Raw genomic sequence first — 27,895 nt, 5'->3', positions numbered from 1 at the left:
CATTATCCACTCAGCCCCATCAGGACGGAAAGTCAGGTGAAGCTTCATAGTCCACAACTGAAGTAGATGGGGATTGATTTCAACATATAAGAATTTTTGTTTGAAAACAATAAAAAAACGGGGGGGTGTTGATGAATGAATTTTCATTCTTGTGTTAATACTAAAATATTAAGGAATCATATCTCAAGCAATCAATCAGGCACAATGAGTACCTCCCTGTGCTGAATCTATTGCTAATGTAAATAATGTATAATGTCACTGTGTCATGTATACAATTACAGAACAGCCGTAAAGTCTGACAGTAGTGGTTCAAAGAACAGTTGTCGCCAAATGTTAAACGGACAGTCGCAGTATTACACATGCTACAGGATGAGTGTGCTCGCCATTGTTGTTGACACTGCTTATGTGTATGTGTCACATTCTCTCTGGGTTCCTGCCTCGCAAATTTCTGTTCTGCTGCCCTGTGTGTCATGGTGGCTGGCAGGCAGGCCCTGCCTGATGATGTCAGTGTGGCTTAAATAACTAGGCCGATGCCATGATGGTTGGTTGTGTGTATCACCACCATGGATCCCTGTCAGTCCTCTCATCACTTATCCAGAGACAATGAAGGATACAGAGTGACAATGAATGTGTAAGAGGGGGTACAAAAGGGAGAGGGGATAAGCAGTATAATGGTGATTTGCAGCATTAAATCTCATCACTGAGATGAATGAGAGCAGATAAGGAGATGAGGGAGAGCTGCAGCTGAACCCTCAGCTGGGTCGTGCTCACTCACTCTGTTCTCTGTATGTCAAACAGTAGTGGACATCATTGTAGTAGCATGTCTTATGTTGTAGTTGTGGCAGCAGCTGTTGCCCCCTGACACTGGAGTGCAACTAATGATTATTTTCATGACCCTCTTTTGCTTGGTTATTAATCATATCATAAGATACCAGAAAGTAGTGAAAATGCCCATTGGGTTATTCTAAATATATAACTTAATAGCCTATCTATATCTGAAGTTAATTTGAGCAATTTAATAATTTCACTTGAACAATTTCAGTCCCTGTAGGTTTCAAAGTTTTTGCCTTAGCAACAATTGAGAGATTGCAGCCTTGATTCATATGCATCATAAAGGCTTTTCATATATGTCATTTCCTTTAAGATTTTTTAAAAAAATATGAGAATATATGAATTTGTTCAACTAAAACCCTTCTTGTACATTAAAAAAATAAAAATCATAAAATATTGATTTTTGTCATCCCCTTATAACAAAACAATATTTGGTTCTGTAAGAACTGGCAGAGTCCTATCTTATTTTTCCTATTGGATATCATATTTGTTTTAAATGCCTTTTTAATTTGTATTTATTTATTTACGATTACTAGCCACCAATAGGCCAATTTCTTACTTTACACTGAACTTTTCTATGATGGATTCATGGAAAATCAGATTAAAGCGCTGTTTAAATGCAGTGCGTGCCCCTCCATGTTTCAGCATCATACACATACAACAGACTTTCCTTGGTTGCCATAAGCTGCATTCTAACGCTGTTCATGTCGACAGTTGTCTCTCATCCGGTCACTGACAGAGTAAGTGTCAGTGCCAGCAGCTCTCGGTTGGACCCCAGACTCACAATTATGATCAATGAACTCAGATCATCGACAGAAGGCTGCTCGCGCCACATGCCGGCGCGCCGTAAACATAGAAAATCAGTGCTAGAGCTGCTGTGCAGTTTTCAAGCTAGAAGATTGGTTCATCATCCCAAGCCGTTTTTAAGTATTTTTTAAAGAATGGACGTGCCATCGTAACCGACTGTCTTTATTGTTTAAGAATAAACCCAGTAAAGCGCTAAATCCAATCCAGGAGTTGGTACGACTCGGTCTATGTTACTCGTCTCTATGGCCATTCGGTCGTGCCTTGACAACGTCGTGAACGCGCATGTCAGGTTCGCTGCAGAGATCCCACTGCCTCGGCTCTCACGATTAATCGTAGGGATGGTGTTGACAGCGAGAGGCGACGGGCGGCCAGTTTTCCCCGTTTAAATAGATGACAGGGCCAGGTGAGATTACACTCACACGGTTCATCATCGCACACTAATATCTCGGAACCCGACCCGTTTTGTGGATGAAGACGACACTGCCGGGCCGAGGACAACGATAACGTTACTGATGGAATTCCCAGTCGTTGCTAGATGGAGAAACCGAAAGGGTGGACTCGTTATTAATAATTAAAAAATCCCCTCTGCTGCTAAAATAGAAGGAAAATGCATCTGCACCAGGTGCTGACGGGAGCTGTGAACCCTGGAGATTGCTGCTATTCGGTGGGAAGCGTGAATGACATACCTTTCACGGTGAGTTTTATTTTGATATTGCTGTATTTGCTCAAGATGACACCCACTGAGGCTAACGACTGACTAGCTAGCTGGATAGTTAGCTAGCTAGCTAGCTTGCTCGCGCTCTACTGGCAGTAAACGGGCTGGCTAGCGAGGTAAAGCACTAGCTAGCCGGGAAGTGAGCTAGCCAATCTGCCGCACCGAGGGATTCACAAACAGTGAGCCGAGACTACTCGGGGGAGCCTTATCACATTATCACAAGCCCCTCTTTCATTTATCTTGACAGTCTGTCAGGCGTTTACGAGCTTACGTCCTCTCCTAGAAGCTCAATGATTATGTCTGCATATACTCCTTCGGGGTAACGTTATATTATTTATCATTCCCAGACGCTAGCCACTCAAATGACCTTTAGCTGCATCTCGTTACGTTAGAATTACTGCAAGGGAATCCCTCTGCGCAGCCATAACATTATAGGGGGACATTTGTAAAAGGGGCACGCTCCGACGACGTTGTGCAGTGCACAGTACAGGTGAACACGCAAGGGGCTTGACAAAAAGTGCGCACCGCTACAGGGTGAAAAAGCGGTGTTTAGTCTGGTTTGCAGGACTAGCTATGCTCGCTACCATTTGGCGTTAAATCCTCCTCACGGATCATTAGCTCGCTGTCATCCTAGCATCAGCTGCGCCAGTCGTGACGTAGAGAGCCATATATGGACACATGAGCTAGAGGCTGAATGAAAGTGTGTTGGTGTCGAATTTAACATATTCACAAACGTGGTGCCGTCTGTCGTCATTTGAAGTTTAGCGAGATGGAAATACATTTCATTTATATAACCAGTGCCTAGCTCAGTTTGACTTCATGTGTTTATCCCTGTGTCTGCTATTCATCGACCTCTTTGAGCTATACATATTCTTTGTCTGTCTGAGGTCTGGCAACTTCCCAGCATTTCTCTCGGTGCTTCAAGTTGACAGGACCGAGGAGCCCAGTCAATAATCCATTTTGTGCAGTGAGACATGGGAAGATCCAATAATATTACAGCCTATTTTGTGAAGGCAAAAAAGCAGATAAAAAGTGCACAGTAGATTGTGAGCCAAGCAGATGTTGTGTCTCTTTTGGTTTAGCCATCCTGAGTCAGCTCTTGTACTTGAAGCGGAAGACAAAAGATGCTGATTTTATTTTTGTTTGGATGATCTTTCACTTCCCGCAAGGAGGAGGGTTATAGTTTGTTTACCGTAATCTGTTCATATCAAGAACAGTGTTCATGTTTTCATGCAATCAGAAAGATTGAAAGCTGAGAAACTTTCCTGTTTTGAATGATTTTTTCCCCGTTGATGACCTAAGCGGATGCAGCTGCCATGTCAGTCACTTGGACCGTTTTATGTAGTCTTTTTGATCATAGTTTATGCCAAGTGCAAAGTGACCACATTCGTTAGATTCTGCCAGTACAGGCTCACAGTAAATTCTTCAGCAGCTATGTTGCACACACCATTCGCTCATGCTGAGAACACTGTGAGTCTCTCTAATGGCTGCCAAATCTGGGCTTGGTCTGTTACTGCTGCTTATTAGTGAGGTGCTGTGTCGTTGTTTTATTTTTATATATTTTCAGAAACACAGACACACTTTATTCGCTCCTTTCTGATTCCCTCAATCCTGTATGATATAGTGCACTTTATACTAACCCCAGATCAAGGGTGTTTGAATGTAAACAGGCGGGCGTTGTACCGAGGGTCATATCTGCTCAACAACATAGGACAGAGCTGGTTGCAAGGCTAAAGCCTCGCATGTAGCCGCAGGGCCCCAGTTTCTATGCCTGGTGTTTTCTTTCTGTGTCTGAGAGGATATTTGAAGAACACTAGACATCATGTCCGAAGCAGTTACACTCACACTGACCCCTAGGGCTCCTAGGCCAGACCCTGCCTCTCACACACACACACACACACACACACACACACACACACACACACACCTAACCAACAGAAGCCAGTGCACAAGTTCAAATGAGCAAACATGAGGCTAGTGCTTTATTGGATATGTTTGTGTCTGTGCTTCAGTTTCTACAATGTTGCATGGTTAACTTTGTGCTTTGGAATATTGAGAAAAATTGAAAGATTACATTTGGTCTGAATGATGGACAGTAAAATATCGGTTCCCTGTCATTTTGAAGCTTTGGTGGATGGTAGAGGTGTGGTCCTTCATTGGCCTCAATATTCAATTTAATTACAATTTGAGAGGGAGATCTTACACAGCGTCCAGTTCATGCTATGCAATAAATTAAGAAAATCCAAAATGTCACCTTATGTTCACTTCTTAAAAAATTGAGTGCATTTCTACCACTCGCTGCAGATATCTGCTTCCCTCTGCCCACATCTCCCAACATTTTATAGTTACATTAGCCTAGTGTTTACCCACAATTTTTGTCACGACTGTTTTGTCCAACCATGACCAGATAATGTAGGCTGCAGTCTCCAGATTATGCTTTGTCTCTGCATTGATGCAGAATTTTCCACGACTGCATGATGATGCATCGTAGAATCGAGAAATTTCCACACCTGGTGGTGTGGGTACAACTTTTGTGTTGAGAACTTACTGTCAGGCTAGAACTAAGAGTAAGAATGTGAGGGAAGCGGATGGCAATGAGTAGAGAGTGGGCGATATGGCCAAAATTGTCTATCATGGTTTATGTATATGTATATGACATTAACAATATATATATCACAATACCACCTCAGAGGTGCATTACCACCAACAAGTGTCACTGTCATAGCATGTGGTCATCATGGTAAACTATTCACGTTGCCTTCAGTGTATTCACCTTGTGAGGCAGCTGGATTTGATCGTGTTCATGCAAAAATACAACCCTGATATACTATAACTCTCTCCCGCTTTGAAATGGTATTGCTAAATCTCTACCACTGGGCACACTTCTACCTTAGCACACTATATACTGTCACATAATCCACCCTAGACATGTCTAAGAAGAGATGTGTCCAACACCAAAATACATTTTCTTTATCAAAGTGAAAACGTAATGTTGGTCGACTGTCAGTAATCTAGTTATTACCATTACATGAATAATTTTCAATTTTGGATCATTCTGAAATTGTTTGAATCTATTAACAGTTGAATGACAAATACAACTGAACTGTTTGCCATTGCTTTTAGTGAATGTGTCAGTTGAAAACTAGATGATAATGTCCTCTTGAGAAGTTGCAAATATAATGGTTAGAAAGACAATTTCTGTGTGTGTATTATATTTTCCTTTTTTACCTGTGGTTGTAGATGAACAGCCGAGCTGGTTTGATATGCAGAGCGGCAGATGTGTGATCCACTAAAAATAGAATTCACATGCTACAAAGCACAGAGAGAGTGCATTACCCACCAAAGCTGCACATTCCTCTCAATTTTGTAATCTTTATTAAGGAGAGCATTAATTATGAATGTGGATCTTGATCTACATCAGAATACAGATATCATGGCTTACTGTAAGACAGTGATGCAAGTTTTCTGAGGTTACTAAAATCCTTTATGAAAATACTCAAGTGTCTATATCTTGCAGGTATGATTTTTCAAATGTTAAGTGTTTCATACCCATCACCAGTGGGTCTTTAGATTTAACATGTTGGTGGAAACCCACCAAATGTTGTTGTGTTGCTACAAGTAGATATTGCCCTCTGAATTTGGTGAACAATTGCACAGTTAGCCATGGAGTTATGGTTATTAAGTAATTTATGTGAACCACCAAATCATACGGCCTATCAAAACACGAATGATTACACTTTTACAAGGTCCTTAGTTACATACTGAAATCCAAAAGAGCTAAGAAATCTGTCAGAAATGGGTTCAGCCTCCTCAAATCAAGGAACTAGGGCACGATTATTATTTTTGTTTTGTCCTACAGTTCAGGATTTATAATCCAAAAATAGCATCCTTTATAAATTAGAACATGGTAAAGTTGTTTGCTCCAGATCAAAACATGGTCCTTTGGTCAGGCATAATTGTCATTGTCATAAAAGTTCATGTAAATCTGTTCAGTAGTTGTTTTTTTTATGCTAACGCAACATTATCACTCTTTGTCTTTGTCCACAAAGTTGCTGCAATGTTATGGAAATTGAAATGTAACAGACAGAATGGAGATTAAAGTCATACTTAGTGGAGTTTGGCTGTTATGCCCACTGCCTCATTGAAGTCATGCAGCAGTGAATAACAGAAATGCCCATATGATGTGAATATAGACCGGGCATGTCCAAACTATTCCACAAAGGGCCATGTGGCTGCAGGTTTTCTTTTCAACCAAGCAGCAACACACCAGACCTGACTCTTTTAATCAGTTGATCTCAGTCTCCAGAATGTTGATTAGTCAAACTGTGTGCTCTTGACTGGTTGGAACAAGAACCTGCAGCCACACAGCCCTTTGTGGAATAGATCAATAGTTTCAAATCTTCATCAGTATGAATATATGTTCATTTTATAAATTAAAGCTTCACTTTCTAAGACAGTTGAATTTTGAGTCTCACTCCAAACATCAAATACTTGCTCTTGAGATTGGAAGTTGGGTTGGTTGATCACTATTTGACAAGTTGGAAATGAGATTCAAAAATGACTTTCTTGCTGTACAGTTGACCTTTTAAGGTCCCATTTAGAATAAAATAGACAATTGACTTTCTCAGGTTCTCAGTCAGATCCAATCAGGATAGAGGCTTAGCAATGTGTATCCTCCCCAGATCCACCCTCTCATCCAAATATGGTCACTTTTGGTTCCAAAGAAACAAAGATGGTGACAGTCATAATGCCAAAGGCAGTCATAAAGTCAAGGCTTCAAAAACAGTAGTCAGCAAATCAATGGGTGATGTCACGGTGGGTTTAGCCTTGCTATAGACACTGGGATCAAAGTACAGGACTGTTCTGTAAGGTTTGCCAGGGACAGTTTCTTCAGACATATTTTACAGAGAGACAGGGTTACAGGGCAAAATAGATCATTGCATGTTTCTAAATATTTGTAGCTATGGCTTTTGACTACAACTCAAAGTCATCTACAAACATGGCAGCATGGTACACATGGTAGCAGCTGTGTCAGTGGAACATGCTCGCATGATTGCGTTAGGCACAGGGACTGACTTGCATTAGCAGAAGTGATGTCTCACTCTCTTCCTCTTATCTGTTTTCATTACCACAGCACATGACTGCATTCACTCCTTTATTTTGTTGTACATTTATCCTGAAAAGCAGCTCAATCCCTGCATGACAGTGTTCGCAATGACATTATTCAAATAACATTTAAGATGCTCTTAACAAGTACGATGTGGATCGATTGGTGCAGCTCTCATCAGTAAAAGCATGACATGTGGATGACCATGCAGTCTTAATAGACTACAAATAGAGTTTGCTGACTGTGCTTTTGAAAGCATGACACAAGGGTTTCCCAGAGTTGGGAAAGAGAACAGCTCGAAAAGGTAATTCAGTGAGCGATGTTTTTGATTAGATTTGTAATGAGTAGTTGATTAATCAGTTACTCAGATGAAAGATTTTTTTTTTCTTTATAATTGATTAATCATTTATGTCTTTTTTCAAAGCAAAAGCTTTTCCTGTCATTCATGACAGAAGTGAAAAGTCTTTGGGTGTTGGACAGTTGGTAGTTGGAAGATAATACTTTGGACTCTGGAAAATTGTGTTGAACATCATTTTGCAATATCAGGACTTCTGTAAAACTTATATGAAATAATAGTAAGCTCCCGCAATGCCAGGATAAGAGCAATTCCGGCAAAATATCACGTCTGAGCTACTAAATAGTTAAATAAATATAGTTCACTTTCGAGGAAACAGTAAGATCACATTACAAGCATTTCTCTGCTCACCTTAGTTTCAACTGCCTCCTCAATGTTAATGTGTTACAGAGGTAATATTTGTCCAAAGACAGCAACTTTCTTGATTAAAGCAGCTTTCATGACCGACAGGAAGGAAGCATTGCTGCTGCAGGGTTGGACTCATTAAGTCAGCAGATTTATAAGCTAAAGACACTTGGGTCTAGATCCAAGTACATCCATAGACAGAATCAGTGGCTTCTTAATGCTGTCTGTTGCTGAATCAAATAAAAATCTTGATAGCTGGCTCAACATTGAATTAATTAAAATGGGCATCCAGCAGACCCTCATGTGCTGGTTTATTTGAAGGGCTGCCTTTTGATTGGAATAAATTCTCAGTTGACTTAATGGTCATAAAAATTTTAATCTGAATCTGAATATCTGTCAGACTATTTTTTCAGCCCCCTCCATAGATGAACACAGTTGCACAGGCAAATCTGTTGCTTAATTATGACCAGAGCATACAGTTTCTGTGAACTTTATTGAGATGTAAGAGATGGGAGATGTCATTTTCCTTGTAATGACTGTTGAATATTTCATTTCCTATTAAAAGACCCCAAAAGTAAACATAAAAACAACTGATCTGTGAGCAGACTTTCTGAGTCAGTAAATACGCTGATATTTTAGTCCTGTTTGTTTATGCCGGTAAATCTTCTGTAGTTGTGTCAACATTAACTATGAAGCCATGTATCAGTATTTAGCTGCTACAACTAATGAATCATCAACTTTGTATTTCTTTTCCTAAGTGCCTTATTGTTATTTACGTGTGTGTGCATTTGGATTCATGGATGATACAAGAAATCCAGGACACACATAAGCTGAAATCCACAGGAGCAAAGCAGTACTGGTGGGTCATCCTGTTTAAGGCGCATTCACTCTGCTCACCAGTCTGGCTGAATGTCCCACCAGGTCCAAATTACCCAGCTGACAATGAGAGTAAAATTGACTTGAACGTGTGTGTGTGTGTGTGTGTGTGTGTGTGTGTGTGTGTGTGTGTGTGTGTGTGTGAGAGAGAGAGAGAGAGAGAGAGAGAGAGAGAGAGAGAGAGAGAGAGAGAGAGAGAGAGAGAGAGAGAGAGAGAGAGAGAGAGAGAGAGAGAGAGAGAGAGAGAGAGAGAGAGAGAGAGAGGTGCATAGCAGTCCTAGACAGTGCGTGACGGTGACTGCTTTTAATTCCAGCTGTAATGTGCAGGAGCAAATGCCGCAGTGATAGTAAAGCATTCCTTACTTCTTCTACTACCTGCATCTTATGTATTATTTAATAATGTGTGAAGTATGATCGTATGACGATCTTCACTTTAACTTTGTCCCTGCCTGTCACTATATATAATACCACTGGCTGTAATGTCGTCCTGTTGTGTGACCCAGTGGTTCCCGGCCTCTCCTCCTGTTCTCCTGAATAATGAACGACACGAGCCGTCATCCTGGCTGTACCTTTGCTTCAAAGCCAGCTTGCCTGAGTGCTGCTGCCGCTGCTGCCATTCTGCACATGACTCCCAAATGCCAGCAACCACCATCGTATCAGTTTACCTCTATGCCCATTATCCAGATATTAACACAGATCTGCCCATTAGGCTTTGGCATTAAGCATGTGCTGTGTGTGTCTACTTTTTGTCATGTAGTAGATCTGCAAAATGGGATCTTATATCAGTTTTACTGTTATGTTCTTCCGTGCTGGATTTACCACCTGCCAGTGCTATGGTAGTTTAAGGAAATGGCACGCTGCGCTAATCCTGTTGTAATATCTCACACTGCTAATGCAATATTCATATTAGTGCCACTGAGTGCTATGATGGGGTGCTGTTAGTTATTTATATGACATTATGTTGTATTTCCAGTTTAAACATATTCATGTGGAAATACAAAGCAGTAAGAAACATGACAGACAGATCCATAAAGCAGAATACTATATGAGATACTAAGTTTATTATACCTGATACCAATGGCTGATAATCCCTGCTCGTCATGAATAATATTGATAACCAATGATTTCACATTTTTGTATTTTGAGATAGTTTTCTAACCTGTTGTCTTTGTATACCTGAGGGTAAGAAAGGCTAGGGTGTTCTGAGCAAAGATGGATGATTTAATATTTCATAGCACCATTAAGGTTTTGTGTGTTTAAAAGAAAGATTTGTCTCCTTTTCCTTGCTCTGTAGCGTACACTCCATGGCTCTACTCAGTTGTAGCAGTTTGACGTCATGAACGCAACAACCGTTTACTCTAATTCTTCTTCTTCTTCCTCATCTTCTTCACCTTCATTGTCGTCTTGTCGTCGTCGTCGTCTTCTTCTTCTTCTTCTTCTCTTATACTTGCCTTTACCCACTAAGTCATTATATCCAGATTAATGATAATTATTTATCCAAAATCTCATTGTCTACCATTATGTTGTAGTCCTAGCATTTATGAAGTGCCTCTGAAAAGATGTCAAGATATTGAGATATATATTGTGTATCACAATATGGCCTATAGATATTGCAGTATTATTTTAAGGCCACATCGCCCAGCTGAAATCAGTACCACTGTATGCTGTAAAAGAGTGTGTAGATGTTGCTCTTGTTGACTTTAGTAGAGTATTATTGGCTCTATGTATTGTCTATGATTTCTAACCATTTAGCTCAGTTAGCCATGCTGCTAATAATCCGCAGCGGCTCCAATCAAGACTCCAGCTCTGGAAAAACAAAAACATGTCTGGTTCAGGCTTGAAGCACGAGAGGTCGGGCATCAATCAATAGCTACCTCCGCAGGTCTGATCTGATCAGAAGGTCACCTCTTTAGGTACAAAATGGTGAAATGAGACGGGATAGACCAGGACTGGCTAGTTGGCATACTAAACTGAAAGGATATCTCTGCAAAACAGTACATAGACGTCTTTGACGTAATGTCAAAACAGTTATTTCTTCTATTGCTGCTCTGGTTTCATTTGTTTATTCTGACTCAGTCTGATTTGGTTCCTTCCCCTGTGCCCATTTCTTTTCCAGGCCTATGGCTCAGGTTGTGATGTAGTGATCCTGGCCAGTGACTTTGACTGTGTGCAGATTATCCCCGGCGCTCAGAATGGAAACATACAGGTGGGCTGTGTGGAGTGCTCCCACCAGCTTGGCAGGGTAAGTGTTGACTGCACACTCAGACACTCTCCCACACGCAGTTTTAGTTTCTCTGTGTAGCCAGAAGACATTGTCAATTATGCTGAGCACAAAGAAGTCCATTTAGCCCTGCATTTGTACTGCCCATGCTTTCCTATCCTTCGCCATCCTGCTCTCCCACAACACCACCCCCCTCTACCCCTCTCCTTTGAGATTGGCTGTGCAGAAGCACTGATGGGGTGAGTAATGTTGTGATGATGAACACAGATCTTTATTTTTAGATCGCTGCATCCTACGGAAACACAGTCTGCATCTTTGAACCTCTTTCTACCAACCCAAACAAACGCCACAAGGTGAGCATGAATGTCAGTATTTTAGACTTGTATAGTGGTTTGAATATGCATCTTGTGAGTTTAATTACACTTGTGTGCCAATAACAATGCATGGTGTGTCGCTCTCCTGTCACTAACAGCAGCTTAACTATCAGTGGCAAAAGACAGGACAGTTCTTCCTTGATGCCATCACCTACAACCTGGCCTGGGACCCACAAGGTACGCCAATGCTTTGTGTGTTGAACTGATTCTCTGACTGTCTGAATAAATGAATCCACACTACCACTGCTCCTCTTACACCCCCCTGCGGTTTGTCTGGAACAACATATCCATTATGTAATAGTCACTGTGCATGTGGCTCTGTGTACTGAATTTGTCAACGTGGGACGTGAGGTGTGTAACAGAGTGTTTTTTTGTGTGTCCTCAGGGAACCGCATCCTAGCAGCGACTGAGCGGCTCCAGCTGTGGGCTCCACCACTGACAGATGCCCTGATAGAGGAGGAGGATGGACAGATAACTGACGACAAGCCCCACCCTGTCCTCAATGACTGGAACTGTGTCTGGCAGTGCAAGTACGTTGTTACTTTAGTACATACTGTAAAAGCATTAAACATGATTAATGTGAGAAAAAATCTTGTTTCTTGGAGGTCATGTACATTAGGTCAGCAGCAGAGTCACTATCAAAAGATAGTATAGAGCCAAATACAACAATGTTCTTTTATGTCTATTGCAGAAGCAACTATGTAATATTCTGACAGCAGTGTAAGCAGAACTGTGTCCTAATTTTTCTTTATTTCACCAACTCTTGATCTGTTGTCTTATAACAGTTTTCTTTAACCAAGTGAGTGTGAAAAAATGGTTTTGCTCATCTTTGAAAATACCTAAGTTTACTGTCAATTTTGTGATTGACCAGACGAACAAGACGAATCTGCAAGCTTGTATTTTATCTCTTTTGGCAGATGTCTGATACCCATCCTGTTCAGACAGATTTGTCTGTTTCAGTCCAATCACAACCATTTATCTAATATTGGACGCTTTGACGCGAACGACCAAGAAACTGAAATGCTTTGCATTTAGAGCCGGAACAATTTCACATCTAACTCAGTGAATGAAGGATGTATTTTGAGCCAGAGTGGGTGTTTTGTGGTACAGTGGAGAGACTAACCTACAGTTTTATTTTGTTACTGTAAAGTACAAATTTCTGCTTTCCTCCATCTTGTCAAACATTTATAATAACAACAAAAGCCTCTTAGTGGCAAAAACAAGCTCTTTAATCAGACATACTTTGATGGGAGCAATTGACCCCATCACATTGGTTTATCATTTGGAAGTTACTGCATGCTGGTTCGCCGCTGCTGGCTGAGGTGATCTACTGGACTAGTTCCAAAACCTTTTGTACCTATTCATCATTTTATCACCAAAATGCTTAAGTATGCCTACAGAAGTATTGATGCTACACCCACACATAGCTCCACTCTGCCTGCTGTCTTTTTTCAAATTTGTTTGTAGCCGAGGACTGTGTCACACATTATGTGTCTCTTATTCTTTGTAGGTTTATCCAATTATGTCCAGAGACATTTTGGTCTGCGCCTGCACCCAAATACATTGAGAGATTCTAGAATTATTCCCATTGGCAAAGTCCAATTTGCAATTGGGAACAAAACTAGCACTCAGTAGAGTGCATACCTCTGTCAATCAAGCCTAATCTAATATCAAACTCGGTAGCCCTCTGTTACTCGAAATTTTAAACCATCCATAATCTCTTGACCATGTCAGCTCACCAGATCTAGGATCCGCATCAAGTGATAATCACTCATAGGTACAAGCCTCCTCAATACGCATTTTTTTCCATCAAGATTCATGCATTAGTCCCTGGGAAATTAATGAAAATATAAAAAAACACCTTATTACAGACTGTGAAAAAAAAATAAGAATAAAAATCCTCCATTCATCCCTTTATCTGGATTTGCACCAAAGGTTAATGAGTCCTATTCTGGGCTGAGACACATCCTCCATCCAAGTTTTGTGAAATCCTTCTGAGAAACCCACCAACATACAAACAAACTTGGGTGAAAATATAACCACATTGCTGGAAGTAATATTGTCAGGGCATTAGAAGAACAGTTGAATGTTCTTAGAATGCACTGTTTTTTCCACTTATACCCATAGAAAGTTAAACAGGCGAATATCTCTGTCTTTTTTCCTTCAGCTGCTGTGTTTAGCTTTTTTCTGACATTCATGCAGTAAAGACTTCATCCTTGTCCTGAGCTGACAAAATCTTATCTTCAAATCTTTCTCTAAAAGTTGCAGAATTACACGTATTCCTAATAAAAACTTATGGGCAGTTACTGATTATCCAAACTACTCACATGAAAGGTTTGTTTGTGCTGCTGTGCGCCACTCTTTTGAATCTGTGGCCTCTGCTTTAAGCTGTGTAAACAGACATAGACACATGATACCGTATTAGTAATTGTCATCTGATGACACGTATGCATACCCAGGAAAGAAACTAGAACAGGGAAGTGCAAGCTCAGAAATTATCTGCAATAACTCATGCACAAAGTAACCACACAACCGCAATGACAGCTGACAGAAGAACCAATTGTGTGTGTGGAGAGTTAAGAGTTTCCTGTGGAGAAGTGAATATAGCTGATATCATTGTTTATGCTTGTGTTTCTCTCAGGACTGCAGCATCTGTTCATGTTGCCAAGTGGTCTCCTGATGGGGAGTACTTTGCAACAGTTGGGAAGGTATATGATTCATGCAAACACGTTGCAAAACAACACATTGTTGATAAGTTTATGTAATTCTTAGGCGCATGATGATGTTGTTATATAATGTATTTTCATGCATGTGTTCGCATACACAGGATGACTGTTTGCTTAAAGTGTGGTATCCCACCACGGGCTGGCGCTCTGCAGTGGTGGTCCAGGACCTCTCCGACAAAAGGCCTCCTCCTGTTCACTTCTCCTTTGTTTACTTGGCCCATCCTCGCTCGGTCACTGGTATGTCCTGGAGGAAGACCAGCAAGTTCATGCCCAAGTAAGAGAGTGCACACACAATCCCACAGTCAGTAACATATTTACCTTGAGGGCTATAGCACCTGCTTGTTGTCTCCGAATAGGACGTCACTTTTTTTTGGCTCAGAAAAGACATTTTCCACTTTCCAATTCCATTGATATGATTATAGTAATTTTGTCCTTTCCTCTATACATTAATGTATTAATTTCTTTCTCAGATGCAACATTGAAAAATGCTTATATTAATGCAAAGTGTAGATTTTCCTGTGAAAATGTGCAGTCCTGTCGCTGACGAGCACTATGAGCTGCTATGTGTCTGGTCATTTCGCACCCTTTGCAATTATCTGGGACTGTTCAACTACAACCGTTGCATTGGAAGCAGCCAGAGAGAAGGAGTTTGTTTGTTCCACTGAGTAAATCAGAGATTGAATCAATGTAATGCAGTTTCTTTTTTTTATCTCATGTTTGCATTGTAACCCCTGTCAGCCACTACATGATCATTTACATCCATTGGGTATGGCTAGCTAGCTGTCACTTATTCTTAAATGATTAATTGTTAAGTCTCCTTTTTCTATAATTATGAATATCAAACAGTGCTAATTCACTTGAATTTATCAACATTTTCATTGATAAAATAACTTAAATTAATGACAATCTTTTATTAATCCTGTCATTAATCATTAATATCTCGGAGCGACTCTATCAACCGTCGTTGTTTGACAGCAGTCGCATGTCACGGTGCGGTATGTGGAATATGTACTGTCTTTATCAACATACATCAACCAAATTTTGTTTATTGCACAGATTAGTGTTTACTCACATTGTCCCAGCACATGATTGCGATAGATGTAACGTTACCGTGTGCCACTCATGTAAGTTGCAGGTCAGTCTTTTTTCCTTTCTGCAAAATTGATGATCCTGACTCCATGTTCAGCATTGCTTGCGTCAGTGTTTACATTTACCCGGTGCTTGTTGTTAATAATTGTTGAGCTGGTATGTTCAGGTAAGAGCAAAGTTCCTTGTTTATATCCTTTATGCTTTACTTGTGTGTGTGAATTGACCTGAATATGAAGCAGTCCTCTCTGTTTCTGTGCCCCCCAAAAAAGATCTGGACGCTGCGGTCACATTTCAGCTACGCGAAAGGGAAACACTGGTGTCATATGCAGTTTTTCATCAGAAATATTCTCAGTCATCAGCATGCATCAAGACCATTTAGACAGTTTTGTCTGTGTATGTGAAGTGTTTTATTGGATCTACACATAAGGAACGCTCTGGTTATTTCCTCTCATGCCGTAAAAATCTGGAGATGTTAGAATTATTCCACCCACATGAACTCCCACTCTATTAGCATTTTTTGTGTTACAATAAAATTCAACATGTCTATAGCGAGGGTTGTAAGAAGCAGCCACCTTTTTAGAAAATAATCAAATAACTTGTAGAGATCATGTAGAGTAAATCATGCTGATGTGTCCTCATATGCCAAATGCCGCTACTGGTTATATTTTGGTCTCAATGCTCAACTCTGTCTTGATTCCATGATATATACAGAACATTATTTGTGTGCTTTGAATGTTTTTAGGGTAAAAATATTGGACAGATTGATGAAAACTAAGGAGCATTTTCCTGTCGTGTTGTAGGGGCTCGGTATGTAATGTGCTGCTGACATCCTGCGAGGATGGTGTGTGTAGGTTGTGGTCAGAGACCCTGCTGCCAGAAGACAGCCTGCTCGGAGGACAGATCTCTGAGAACACACACTCCTTCAGCTCTAGTCTGCCAGGCCTGGCAGGCAACAAGGACAAGATCCAGCATGCTTTGGAGGTACATTTATTTATTCAGTCAGATCTCATCAGAAATAACTCATAAGAGGAAACATGAAGTATATGTTGTGTTTGTTAGAGGTCATTATATTTACCTGTTTTGTTGTTGTTTTATTGTTTTGCTTTGCTTGATTAGTCAATCCACCACCTGAAGCATCTACGCCGGGGTCGCCGACGATCCTCTGCTCTGGTGGCACACAGTGAGCTGCTGCCCTCTCAGCTTGGCACACAGGACGCTCACACTCACCGCCACATCGCTCATCATGCCAACGCCCTGTGTCACTTCCATATTTCAGCCAGTATTAACCCCAACACAGGTAGAGTGTCTTTGTTTGGGCTGTATCAGATGTGTTTCTATACTTTGATATATAATATATAACTTCCTCCTCCTGCCTTCCTCTTCCTCTGACAGACATCCCAGCAGCACTGGCTGACTCTGCAGTGTTCAACCCAGATGATGGCACTGGTGGTGGAGGCTTTGTTGTTCACTGGCTTAACAATAAGGACCTCAGCTTCACCTCCTCTATGGACCTCTTTATGTTGCAGCTCCGTAAGTTCTCTGAACAGCAGCTGGAGCAGACTACTGAGGACCCCCTGGACCCCGAAGGATCCCCTATGAAGTTTGACTTTGGTAAGACCCTCAACCAGGCCTGCACAAGTTCCTTAAAATATACTAGTTTAAAAGCATATTGTTCTTTAAAGCACATTGTTTTCTGGCTTGTAGACCTAGACGAGATGTCTGACAAAGCCTCCTCAGAGCAAGGTGAGGAGGGGGAGCCAGGGGAGCAGGGAAGCACCAAGGCTTCCTCCCCGGGATCCAGCTCCAGCATGCCTTTGCCCTCCATGCTGCTCGAGCGGAAGATGGAGACTCTGACCACAGAGTGGAACAAGAGCCCAGACATGCTGTTCACAATCCACCCCGCCGATGGATCTTTCCTGGTGTGGCATGTGAAGTACTTGGACGAATTCAACCAGGGCATCTTCAGACAGGTTCAGGTGAGCAGTAAATCATGAAAAATAACAACATTTTTTCATGACTGTGATTTTCACATGACAGCGGAAACATGTTTTACGCACTCCTAAACCGCCAACTCAGCACTCCCCCAGCTTTATGTAAGATTGTTTTCCCTCTGGTGAAGATGCTGTACCCCTGTGTGCATGTGGACTCCTAAATCTTTGTCATGTCACAGTTAAAAAAAAAACTATTTTCTACAAATCTCCATGCCTTTCCTGAGTAATATTTATTTTACATGTAAATGTTATCTAACTATGAACATTTATCTTTGTGAAATTTCATACATTACTTGAAAGTTCTTATGTACTCTAAATATAATACTATAATTATTGTATACAAATACATAAGGATGTCCCAATCAAGTTTTTTGACCCAAATTATTGAAGTGATAGTAATGCTATATTTAAATTGGAGAATGCAACTACTGAAATTGACATATTGTGATCATAGAAAGTTATTAGAACTACAGAAACATTCCACTCTCAGTTAGTGGTGTTGCAGTTAAAATTGTAGGCTGAGCACTTCTTCAACTGGTGAAAGCAATGACAAGCCTGGGATAAAAGTACGATCCACAACCAAGTTGTGTGTATACTGTATGTAGTACATAAGGACAGATTAAGAAATGTCAGAGTTATTTCTGTGTCTCTGTGTAACCACAGAATCTGAAATCAGTGCTGCACCCAAATCATTTTTTACATTCACACACAAATTTGCACTTTGGTATGCAGTGAGATGCTCACACTGTACAGCCCAGCTGTCCTAAATAAGAACTGTGCAGCAACACAAGCAGGCTGACGAAGACAAAAAAAAAAAAGAGTAAAGAATTTTTAAGAATCTGATTGACCACTTTTAGATGATGATCCATTAGACTGCGCCTGAATCAACCTGGATGTTCTCTCTCTGTACACAGAGATGTAGCTTTTTCAATCAAACCATGATAAGTGAACGCACACTTTGGCATTGTATAATGAAAGCTTTATAATGCAATCTATCCATATGAAGTCCATATACAACATACCGTAGAAATTGAACAATATGCATGTACTGTAATAAGCAATATAACCATATATTATGGTTCAGATATAAACAAAAACTAGCAAGCAAAAACGTATACAGTAGAAATCTTTATTCCACTCACATGGAAATTTGTTAATGTTGTTGCTTTTGATGAACTATTTGGTGTCAAATTGGTATTAATTGCTTATTAGGTCTCAATATGTAAAAACTTCCTTTGAGAATGAGCACCTTTGTTCCTCATATTTCCCTCTGCCTCTCCCACCAGGTGTCCTTCTCCTCCCGCATTCCAGTGGCATTTCCTACAGGTGATGCCAACTCACTGAGTAAAAACATCCTGATGTACTCCTTCACTTTGACTGAGAGTGAGAGTGCTGGAGCAGGGGAGCAGGGGAGGATGGTTCAGCGTGTCTCCCACTCTGCTTCAGCCTCGCTTGGCCTGGGTTCACCCGCCCTGGCCTCCTCTCCCAACCTACGTCCTGGCATCAGCCCTGCGGTCATGATGGTCTCCAAGCATGTCGATGGATCTCTTAACCAGGTAAAAGGTTGTTAGGAACATATTTGAGAGCATTTTTTTTCATGTTTTTAAATGACTTCTTCTCTAACACTCAATTTCTTGTTTGCCTTTTGTCTGTCAGTGGGCTGTGACATTTGCTGAGCGTTCTGCCTTCTCCAATGTATTGACCGTCTCTCACAAGTTCCGGTACTGTGGCCACCGCTTCCATCTCAATGACCAAGCCTGCCACACTGTGCTGCCTCTGCTGCTGACCTCCTCTCATCATAACGCACTACTCACCCCGCCCTCGGCTCCTGGCAGCCTGGAAGGAGAGCAGCCTCCTACCTTTCCCCTACCAAAGGGACTCCCCAGGTAAAGAGCAGGGAGGCAGAAAGCAAAGATTAAGGAATAGATAGCAAGGGGCACATGAATAAAATGTGCTCACTGTGACATACTGTCATACTGTCAGCAATTACCTCTTTGGCCTCTCCATGGAACAGTTTCTAATGATGCCTTACTTTTCCATTAGCAGGAAGCAGCTTCGTAATGCAGCAACAAGGACCTTTCATGACCCCAACGCCATCTATAGTGAACTGATCTTGTGGAGGGTGGACCACATTGGACCCCTGTCTTGGACCGGAGGGGTCTCTGAACTGGCCCGTATCAACTCTCTGCACACCTCTGCCTTCAGCAATGTTGCCTGGCTACCTACCCTCATACCCAGCTCTGTACTCGGTAAACACACCATGCATTTTTAATACTGCGGAAATTTTAACCTCAGTGATGAAGGACAGGGCAGAAACATTGTTGTCAAGAGAAAATAATTATCGAGAACTTGCAGAAGATAGATCACCTGTTGAATTCAAAACAAGATCGCTGGAGTCACCGCTAACGGCTGCTAACTGTTGCTGGCATTAGCTAGTTAGCTCAGTTAGCCGTGAAGTTAGCAGCTTGGACTGTGAGTTTGGAGGGCCATGGGAGGGTATTGTTTAGGCTAGCTGGTGAGCATGATAACTGCAGTATAAGGTGATAAGGTCAGAATGCTTTTTCTCATTCTATTGATGATTTTAGTACATCTTTGAATGTTAAAGTTCTTACACTGCACCTTTAACAAGAACTTTAATGTAGAAGTGGAAGTTTGAATCATCTGAGCCTCTGCTTTATCTCATACGGCAAAATAACTGGATTGCTGTATGTCAAGACAAGACTGTACTAAGTGTATACACAGTACGTGGCATCATGGCCACTGAAATGGATTTGCACTAGTGTGACTCACCAGTTCAGTCTGTTGGTATTATCCGTCCATCTCCACAGTTCCACTACAGGCATATTACTGTTTTTAAAATCCCTGTTTATACGTGAATCAAAAACAACAACCTACAAGCTAGCAGCCTACACAAATAGCAAGCTACCCTTAGGCTAACCTTGTCACTAATGTCACAAACATAACAAAAGCAGCCCATACTAATTCTTAAGGTGGATTCATCCATTTTAAAATCAGGACTGGCCTGTTGGTGAACAAAACAGGTTCCCCCTCGACACTATTTTGCAAGGGAGCTGTTTGGTGCCGCCCAAGATGGTTGTGATTGGTTCCAAGAATACAAACAAGCTAGAGCATTTTTTCTCCTGTAGCTGAATGATAATTGGTCTGGCAATGTGAGACGGGCTTGCACCAAAAAATTACGTCCTCCATGCCCATTATGCCAGGATATAATCATATTTTGATGACTTTTCTATAAAAGCAGCATTATATTATTTTCCAATTAAGATCCAACATGGATTTAGTCTCCATGCTGCCTGAGAAAGGAACATAATCTCTAAAACTAATTATCTTTAGGTTGTGAGTTTTGTGCTAGTAAAGGTTTATGAGTATTGTCCAGCTTTGTAACAAAAATACCAAATATATAGTAAATGTCTTTGGATCAATATGTGTTAACATAGATAGATTAGAAAATAGTAATAATTGCTTGAGTTGGCACTGCAGGACTTCCCTGTGAGCTCTGTGTTGTGTCCCTCAGGGACTTACTGTAACAGTGCCAGCGCCTGCTTCGTGGCATCAGATGGTAAAAACCTGCGCCTCTATCAAGCTGTGGTGGATGCCAGAAAACTCCTGGATGAGCTGTCAGATCCTGAAACGTCTGTAAGTCAACACACTCGCACAGCACTTCACATGAAAAAAAAAAAATGTTATCGCTCATTTGGTGGTGATAGTCTTTGTTTAGAGTCTTTGTTCAGTGAATGTTATGTGTCTGTTCCTCATTTCTCACACTGTTTACTTTAAAGCCTTTATCACAAAGGATCAGTTTTCCAGTCCAGACTAGGCTAGTGAGCAGGCATATGGGAGGCTGACAAGTCTAAAATAACTGCATTACAAATCTTATTTAACTGCATCATTCAGATATTAAATTCTTGTTATACTGCCTAATTTTAAAAAATGTAACTAAATGGATAGTTAAATACTTGTCATGTGTGTCTCTGTTTAGAAACTGGTTGGCGAGGTGTTTAACATCGTCAGCCAGCAGTCCACTGCCAGACCCGGATGTATCATAGAGTTGGACGTCATAACAAACCAGGTGAGCAGCTTCTCACACCAAACTTGGGGCAGTGATGGATCTGAGATATTTAGATCAATAGACCTTTAGTAACCTGTGTGATGCTGTTTCCATGTGCATCCAGTGTGGCGCCAACACCCAGCTGCTGCATGTCTTCCAAGAGGACTTCATTCTTGGTTACAAGCCTCAAAAAGAGCAAGAAGCTTTCACACCAGCTTTCCCATCTGGTGAAGGTAAAGCTCACTGTAAAATTAAAACTCTTTTGAGGTCTGTTTCATGGTATTTTCTCAAACCTTACTGTCAATAGAAGATGATGATGATGTAATATCTGTATCCAGATTATCAACCCGCCCCATTCTCTGAGAAGTTCTTCCTGGTGGTGATAGAAAAGGATCTCAACAGGAACTCTGTGCTGCAGATGTGGCACCTGCACCTGAAGTCAGTGCAGGCTTGTGTTGGTAAGTGTTGGGTACTCACAGCTATTAGCAGTTATTAGCATGATTGGTAGTAATATAAAACTGCCTCTACATCTATTATATTCCTGTGTCTCTGTGTCCAGATGAGCCGAGCCCAGACTACGGCTTCCAAAGCCAGCTCATGGTTCCCAGTCAAGCTATGAATGCCGACTCATCCCCGGAGACCTCTCCTATCAGACCCCTCCCACGGTCAGCCTCGACAGCCAATTTACAGTCAGCAAGCAAACTCATCCTCAGCTCCAAGCTGGTGTACAGCAAGAGGCTCGACCTGCCTCACGGGGTCGAGGTTACCAGGGCCACCCCCTCTGCAGGTGGGGATGGTTTTCACACATGACTCACACCATCTTCTCGCTACACTGTTTATTTTTCTCCATGGTTGTGTGGGTGGCCAAGTCCTGAAGAGGTCTACCTTTATTTTAGGATGCATTTCTTTTAGAAATGAAACAAGAAATGTGAAAGGGGCTTCCATATGTTGGGTTTCCATCTGTTAGTGAGGTCAGGCAAAGTCCAAGAAGTACGAGGAAAATCTTTTTTTCCTAATTCCTCGTCCTGCCTCTCCGCTCTGCCAGGTCATCTGAGTTCCTCCTCTATCTACCCTGTGTGCCTGGCTCCCTACCTGATTGTTACCACCTGCTCTGACTCTCGTGTGCGCTTCTGGCACTGTGCGGTGGAGTGTGATGACGGGTATAGCGAAGACAACCAGGAGAACCGGGTGTACCGCTGGGAGCCTTGGGCCCTGATGAACGAGGAGGAAGACAACAACAGTGCTGTGGCTGTGTCCGGACGGCCTGTAGCCGTGTCCTGCTCCTACACCGGCAGGCTGGCTGTGGCCTTCAAAAAGCCACGACAAGGACAGGTAGGAGACTGGAATGTGGCTTTGTAATGCTGTTTTCAGTTGGATGCACCAGAGACCTGTGGTGGTGTGGGAAATCATTTAACTGTGGCAACTTGAGGTGGCAAGTGGCAATAAAAATGTAAATGCAGTGAATAAACATCATTTGGCTGTGTAGCCTGGTTCCTCCAAAACTAGAAAACAATTTCATATATCAGCATATTAATACATATTTATGTAAAGCAGAGAATGGTTTGGGAGGAACTAGATCAGATAAACATATACATTATACATTGCAGTGCATTTGAAAACAGTCATTGGGGATTGGTGAAAAGTAGGGCTGACGGTTACAGTAAAACAATCATATTGTGATTATTCATGTAGATATTAAGAATGCGTCATGATTCACGATCAGTGAAAGCTATCCTTTTTGCAAAACAATTTAAATTTTCACAGAAACACTTGTAAAATCATGATGTGATCTGCTGTGGTCAAAACAATACTTCATTATAATGCTGTTTATTACCTTTATCAAAAAATCTGGATATTGCTCTAAATGTATACCATATTGGGATTTCAACAAATATTTCTATTAATTGTGCAGCCCTAAAAAGGTGTGAATCGAACATTGTAGCTGCTCTATGTTTGAAGTATGTAGAGCTGAATTCATTGTTCAGTGTCTACAGCAAGAGTGTCTCCTATTTTTTTAGAAGGTGGCCAGGTGTTCAACATTTATTACTTTGTCTTTTTCACGACTGTAAAAGAATCATTATGTGTAATAAAGTGCAGGAAAAACAATACACCATTTTAATATTAGAAGTAAGTTGTTATTTTGGCTCTGCTAAATTCACCTTGCTTAAAAGTCCTGGGTTAAAACAAACAAATTAGAGGATTTCTGTGAACAGAACAAGGTTGCTAAAGAGCCATATGTAGTCCATGTGCCCTCAGTTGGTAGGTTTGATCTTCAGTATCTACAGTTGACATATATTCTAAGAAATCAGACATTGTTAGGAATCTGCTTGTCTTGTCTTCAGCTACAGGGTTCCGGAGAGGACTTCTCCATGCACGTTTCCATCTATGAGTGTGAGTCCACTGGCGGCTCAGAGTGGGTTTTAGAGCAAACTCTCCACCTGGACGATTTCACCAGACCCTCGTCGACCCTGGATCCAAGAGTCAGTGTGGACTCCAACCTCTTTGTGTACAGCAGGTCAGGAGGGCACTACTTGTGTGTTTGTATCATATTCTGTCAGCCACTATGTGTTTAACAGAATAGGTGTCTCATAATCATTTTCTCCTTGCCAGATCTGACCTTTACATGACCAGAGACCACAGCTCCCCCAACATCAAGCACTATGTCCACCTGGACTGGCTCTCAAAGGAAGACGGATCTCACATCCTCACCGTGGGAGTTGGATCCAACATTCTCATGTATGGTCGGATCTCTGGGATGGTGAACGAGCAGACCAGCAGCAAGGAGGGGGTGGCTGTTATCACCCTTCCTCTAGGGGGCAGTATCAAGCAGGGGATTCGCTCACGCTGGATCCTCCTTCGGTCCGTGGACCTCCTGTCCTCCGTGGATGGAACACCGTCTCTGCCAGTCTCCCTGTCCTGGGTGAGGGATGGCATCCTGGTGGTGGGCATGGACTGTGAGATGCACGTGTACGCCCAATGGCACCAGGACAAGAAGCCCGGTGAGGGAGATGAGGGCAACCTCTCATCTGCAGATATCGCTGGAGGTCAAACTGCAGGTTCCTCCTCGGTCTTTGAAGGTAGAACCAGGTCTAAGAGTGTGTTTGAAGGGAGTGCCGTGGTGGACGAGGCCCTTCGTGCTCCAGCGGGACTTCAGGAAGGAGGACTATTTGAGGCAGCTCACTCCCTGTCCCCAACTCTGCCCCAGTACCATCCCACACAGCTGCTGGAGCTCATGGACCTGGGCAAGGTTCGCCGTGCCAAGGTGAGTCTGTTCCCTCGTCATTCAGTGACACAGCATGAATATGTGAAATGATCGTTCAAAGCTGTCATTATTTTTTTTTTAAAATAAGCTGTAAACGATAGGGCTGGATATTGTTAAGAACCTCACGATTCCGTTCAATTTCGACTGTTTTAGGGTCGCAATTCGATCCAGTATCGATTTGATTCAGTTTTGATTTAAATGCTTCGATATCGATTCGGTATTAAGTAGTAATAAACAAATAATTCATTAGAGTACCTGTTGATAATTTTTAGATTTAAAAAAGTAATCTTAAATTATAAATATTTACTCTCGGATGTTCTAGTTCGAATTGAAATGTAAACAAAGACACATGATGTGTTTAGTTATAAAATAGTGTAGCCATGCTGAGGAAGTGCCATTATTTCTGGGACTGCATGGTACATTTTTGTCTGACATAAACATAGACATAACCACAGTCCCTCCTCCCTCCGGCTGGATGAGAGGGGGTAAAACGTTGACATTGTACCCCCCTCTCTACCTGGAGGAGAGTGCTATCTGTGGGCGCACGGTGCAGCGGCCAGGGTGAGACTGGCTGCACTGGGAGTTTACGGTCTCCGAAAGAGTGCTGCGTCAGACATCGGCTACCCGCCTCCGCAGCCCTGACGGCGTTTCTGCCATGCGTCACCCCCCGACCCTCAAGCGAGGTCGCGGGCAAGGCGCTTCCAGCTGCTGGAGGTGGGGACCGAGAGGCATCCGGTGAGAAACAGCGGGTGGTCGGGGGCCGCTGCTTGCCTGAATCGATTCAGAGAATTTTCTGAATCGATATTGAATTGGGAAAAAATATATTGCAATCCACTGATGAATCGATATTTTTACCCACCTCTAGTAAACAACTTGAGAAGGCTGGAGTACAGTGAGCCCAGCCCTATCAGAAAAGACAGATGGCCACAGAGATGGAGGACTATCATTTTTGGTGCATTTAATGGCATATTCAGTTATTTATTGAAATATTTTTTATTGCATTTTTGGCAGTTTCAGTCCTCCATAACAGACACTGGCTTATAAATAGGGGAGAGAGGAGACAATTAATCAGTGAGTCAGTTAGTTCTCAATTATCAAATTAATGGCCAGCTGTTTTTATAATCAAGTAGCTCAAGTACATTTCAGTGACAGTACATGGAATATCTTTGGGTTATGGACAAAACAATATATTTCAGAATGTCATGATGGGCTTTTGGAAAGACATTTTTCACAATTTTCTGAAATTTTATAGACCTGAAACTGATCAAGTAATGGAGAGAATAATCATGGGATTAATTGACAATGAAAATAATTGTTAGCTGCAGCCAGAAGACTTGGATTTGTTGTAATCTAACTCATCTAATCCACTTTTTTATAAGGTGTGTAACTCACTGCTGTTCTCTATTTCAGGCCATCCTCGCTCACCTGGTGAAGTGTATCGCCGGCGAAGTTGCAGTGGTGAGGGATGTGGAGGCGGGTGAAGGCGGAGCCAGGAGACATCTGTCCCGGACCATCAGTGTGACTGGCAGCACGGCAAAAGACACTATTGTGGCTGGCCGCGATGGAGGCAGGGACTACACAGAGATCAACTCCATCCCTCCATTGCCCCTCTACTCCCTCATTTTGGCTGACCTGGATACCTCGTACAAGGGAGGGGAGGAGGGTGTGAAGGGGACGAAGAGGGCAGATGGTGAGGGAGCCCACAAGTCCACAGAGGACCAGTACTCTGACCTCTTCCAGGTAAGCAGAGTTAAGAGGGCTCTGATTTAGTTGTCAAATGTGTAGTCCACTGATACTTCTAACTCCTTTCCTCCTATGCTAACAGGTACAAACAGTTACCACAGATGACTTCATGAACTTTGCCACCGACAAACCAGAGAAGAAGTCTCGAGTTATCAACCTCTCTCAATATGGACCTACCTACTTTGGACCAGAGCATGCTCAGGTACTAATGTATAGTTGAGAAGGTGAAGTTGCACCATTATTCTAAAGTATTCATGTTAAACTGTAGAGGGAATAGTCAGTTCTTAGATCCTTCGTAGTTCTCTTGAAAAAGAAAAGTAAATGATCAGAAATATAAAACCCAATTCTCAACTTCACGATCGTCTGTAACATTTTTGTACAGCTAAACCAAATGAATGGTGAACATAGTGGATGTAAACATGTACGTCCAATTACATTTAAACCAGTTAACTTCTTGAGTTTTAAGAGGTAAGAATGGCTGAGCGTTAGCAAAGATATCTGAAGTGAACAGTGTTATTCTGGATTTCTTGTTGCTCTTCTTCATCACTGTCTTCCTTTGTGTGATTAGGTATTATCTAGTCACCTCATGCACTCCAGCCTCCCAGGACTGACCAGACTGGAGCAGATGTTCTTGGTAGCCTTGGCTGATACTGTTGCAACCACCAGTGCTGAGGTCACCAGCTCCACTGATCAGCAGTACACAGGTTTGTATACACGTTTATGTTATGTATGACATGTTCAGACGATTATATAACATATAGTAAATATAACATCTTGCTCAAAGGTTTGATGGGGGAAGAGACTGTCGTGTCTGTTTCCTTGAACATGAGTCATCACATTAAAATACATTCTGCCTTATATTGTGACACACCACTCAGATAAGTTAAACTCTCTTCGACAGCTTTCGGTTACATCTGCTCAGGGAATACAGTTAGCAATTGCAAATGTAGAATGGCTGATTTAACTTGAATATTCTCTAGCCATTTGGGTGGTGGACAAAAAGGTTAATTTTTTGCACCCAGCTTCCATTTCATTTTTCTCACAGTTTTCTTTCTATTATACACCTTTTCAACTCAAAATAAGTTTGCCGAACTCTTCTCCTTTATCTGGAGTAGACACACCTGGTTGTTTAAAATCATTTTTTGCCATTTTGCTATTCTTCAAAAAGTTATATTTATGCTAACATCCATGTGAAGGACACTGGAGGCCACCAAAGCTCTTATATTTGGAGTTGTTACCTTGAGGGAAATTTTCCCATTTCCCCACTAAAGTATCCTTGACAACTGACCAGCTGCAGGGTCCTAGTTCTGTAGCTCTGAAATTTCAGGGAGGAGGACACGTGACAAGAATATTTTTCCTTTGTTGATGACAGTCTTGCGTTATTTTG

At 41.8% G+C, this 27,895-nt stretch overlaps 1 protein-coding gene across 9 annotated transcripts in view; it reads left to right on the top strand.

The window, feature by feature from the left end:
- The first annotated feature begins 1,914 nt into the window (after positions 1-1,914).
- Positions 1,915-27,895, top strand: part of dmxl2 (Dmx-like 2) — a 49,636-nt gene continuing 23,655 nt past the window's right edge. For 3 of the 9 annotated variants that reach the window (XM_037094462.1, XM_037094460.1, XM_037094456.1), the window contains exons 1-25: positions 1,917-2,332; positions 11,153-11,278; positions 11,539-11,610; positions 11,730-11,808; positions 12,017-12,161; positions 14,273-14,339; positions 14,459-14,631; positions 16,247-16,427; positions 16,563-16,743; positions 16,839-17,057; positions 17,151-17,422; positions 18,724-18,993; positions 19,094-19,323; positions 19,484-19,686; positions 20,970-21,091; positions 21,435-21,524; positions 21,628-21,736; positions 21,842-21,961; positions 22,063-22,290; positions 22,549-22,835; positions 23,846-24,018; positions 24,114-24,765; positions 26,176-26,505; positions 26,591-26,710; positions 27,077-27,212. In XM_037094462.1, the coding sequence (XP_036950357.1) occupies positions 2,246-2,332; positions 11,153-11,278; positions 11,539-11,610; positions 11,730-11,808; positions 12,017-12,161; positions 14,273-14,339; positions 14,459-14,631; positions 16,247-16,427; positions 16,563-16,743; positions 16,839-17,057; positions 17,151-17,422; positions 18,724-18,993; positions 19,094-19,323; positions 19,484-19,686; positions 20,970-21,091; positions 21,435-21,524; positions 21,628-21,736; positions 21,842-21,961; positions 22,063-22,290; positions 22,549-22,835; positions 23,846-24,018; positions 24,114-24,765; positions 26,176-26,505; positions 26,591-26,710; positions 27,077-27,212 (4,672 nt within the window). In that variant the 5' untranslated portion in view covers positions 1,917-2,245. Of the gene's footprint in view, positions 2,333-11,152; positions 11,279-11,538; positions 11,611-11,729; positions 11,809-12,016; positions 12,162-14,272; positions 14,340-14,458; positions 14,632-16,246; positions 16,428-16,562; positions 16,744-16,838; positions 17,058-17,150; positions 17,423-18,723; positions 18,994-19,093; positions 19,324-19,480; positions 19,687-20,969; positions 21,092-21,434; positions 21,525-21,627; positions 21,737-21,841; positions 21,962-22,062; positions 22,291-22,548; positions 22,836-23,845; positions 24,019-24,113; positions 24,766-26,175; positions 26,506-26,590; positions 26,711-27,076; positions 27,213-27,895 lie in introns of all 9 variants that reach the window. The other 6 variants (XM_037094459.1, XM_037094458.1, XM_037094455.1 and 3 more) reach the window with 3 other exon arrangements.

Source organism: Acanthopagrus latus, chromosome 4 (assembly GCF_904848185.1).
Source record: "Acanthopagrus latus isolate v.2019 chromosome 4, fAcaLat1.1, whole genome shotgun sequence".
In the NCBI taxonomy this organism is placed as follows: Eukaryota; Metazoa; Chordata; class Actinopteri; order Spariformes; family Sparidae; genus Acanthopagrus; species Acanthopagrus latus.
This window is presented reverse-complemented; position numbering and strand designations above follow the sequence as displayed.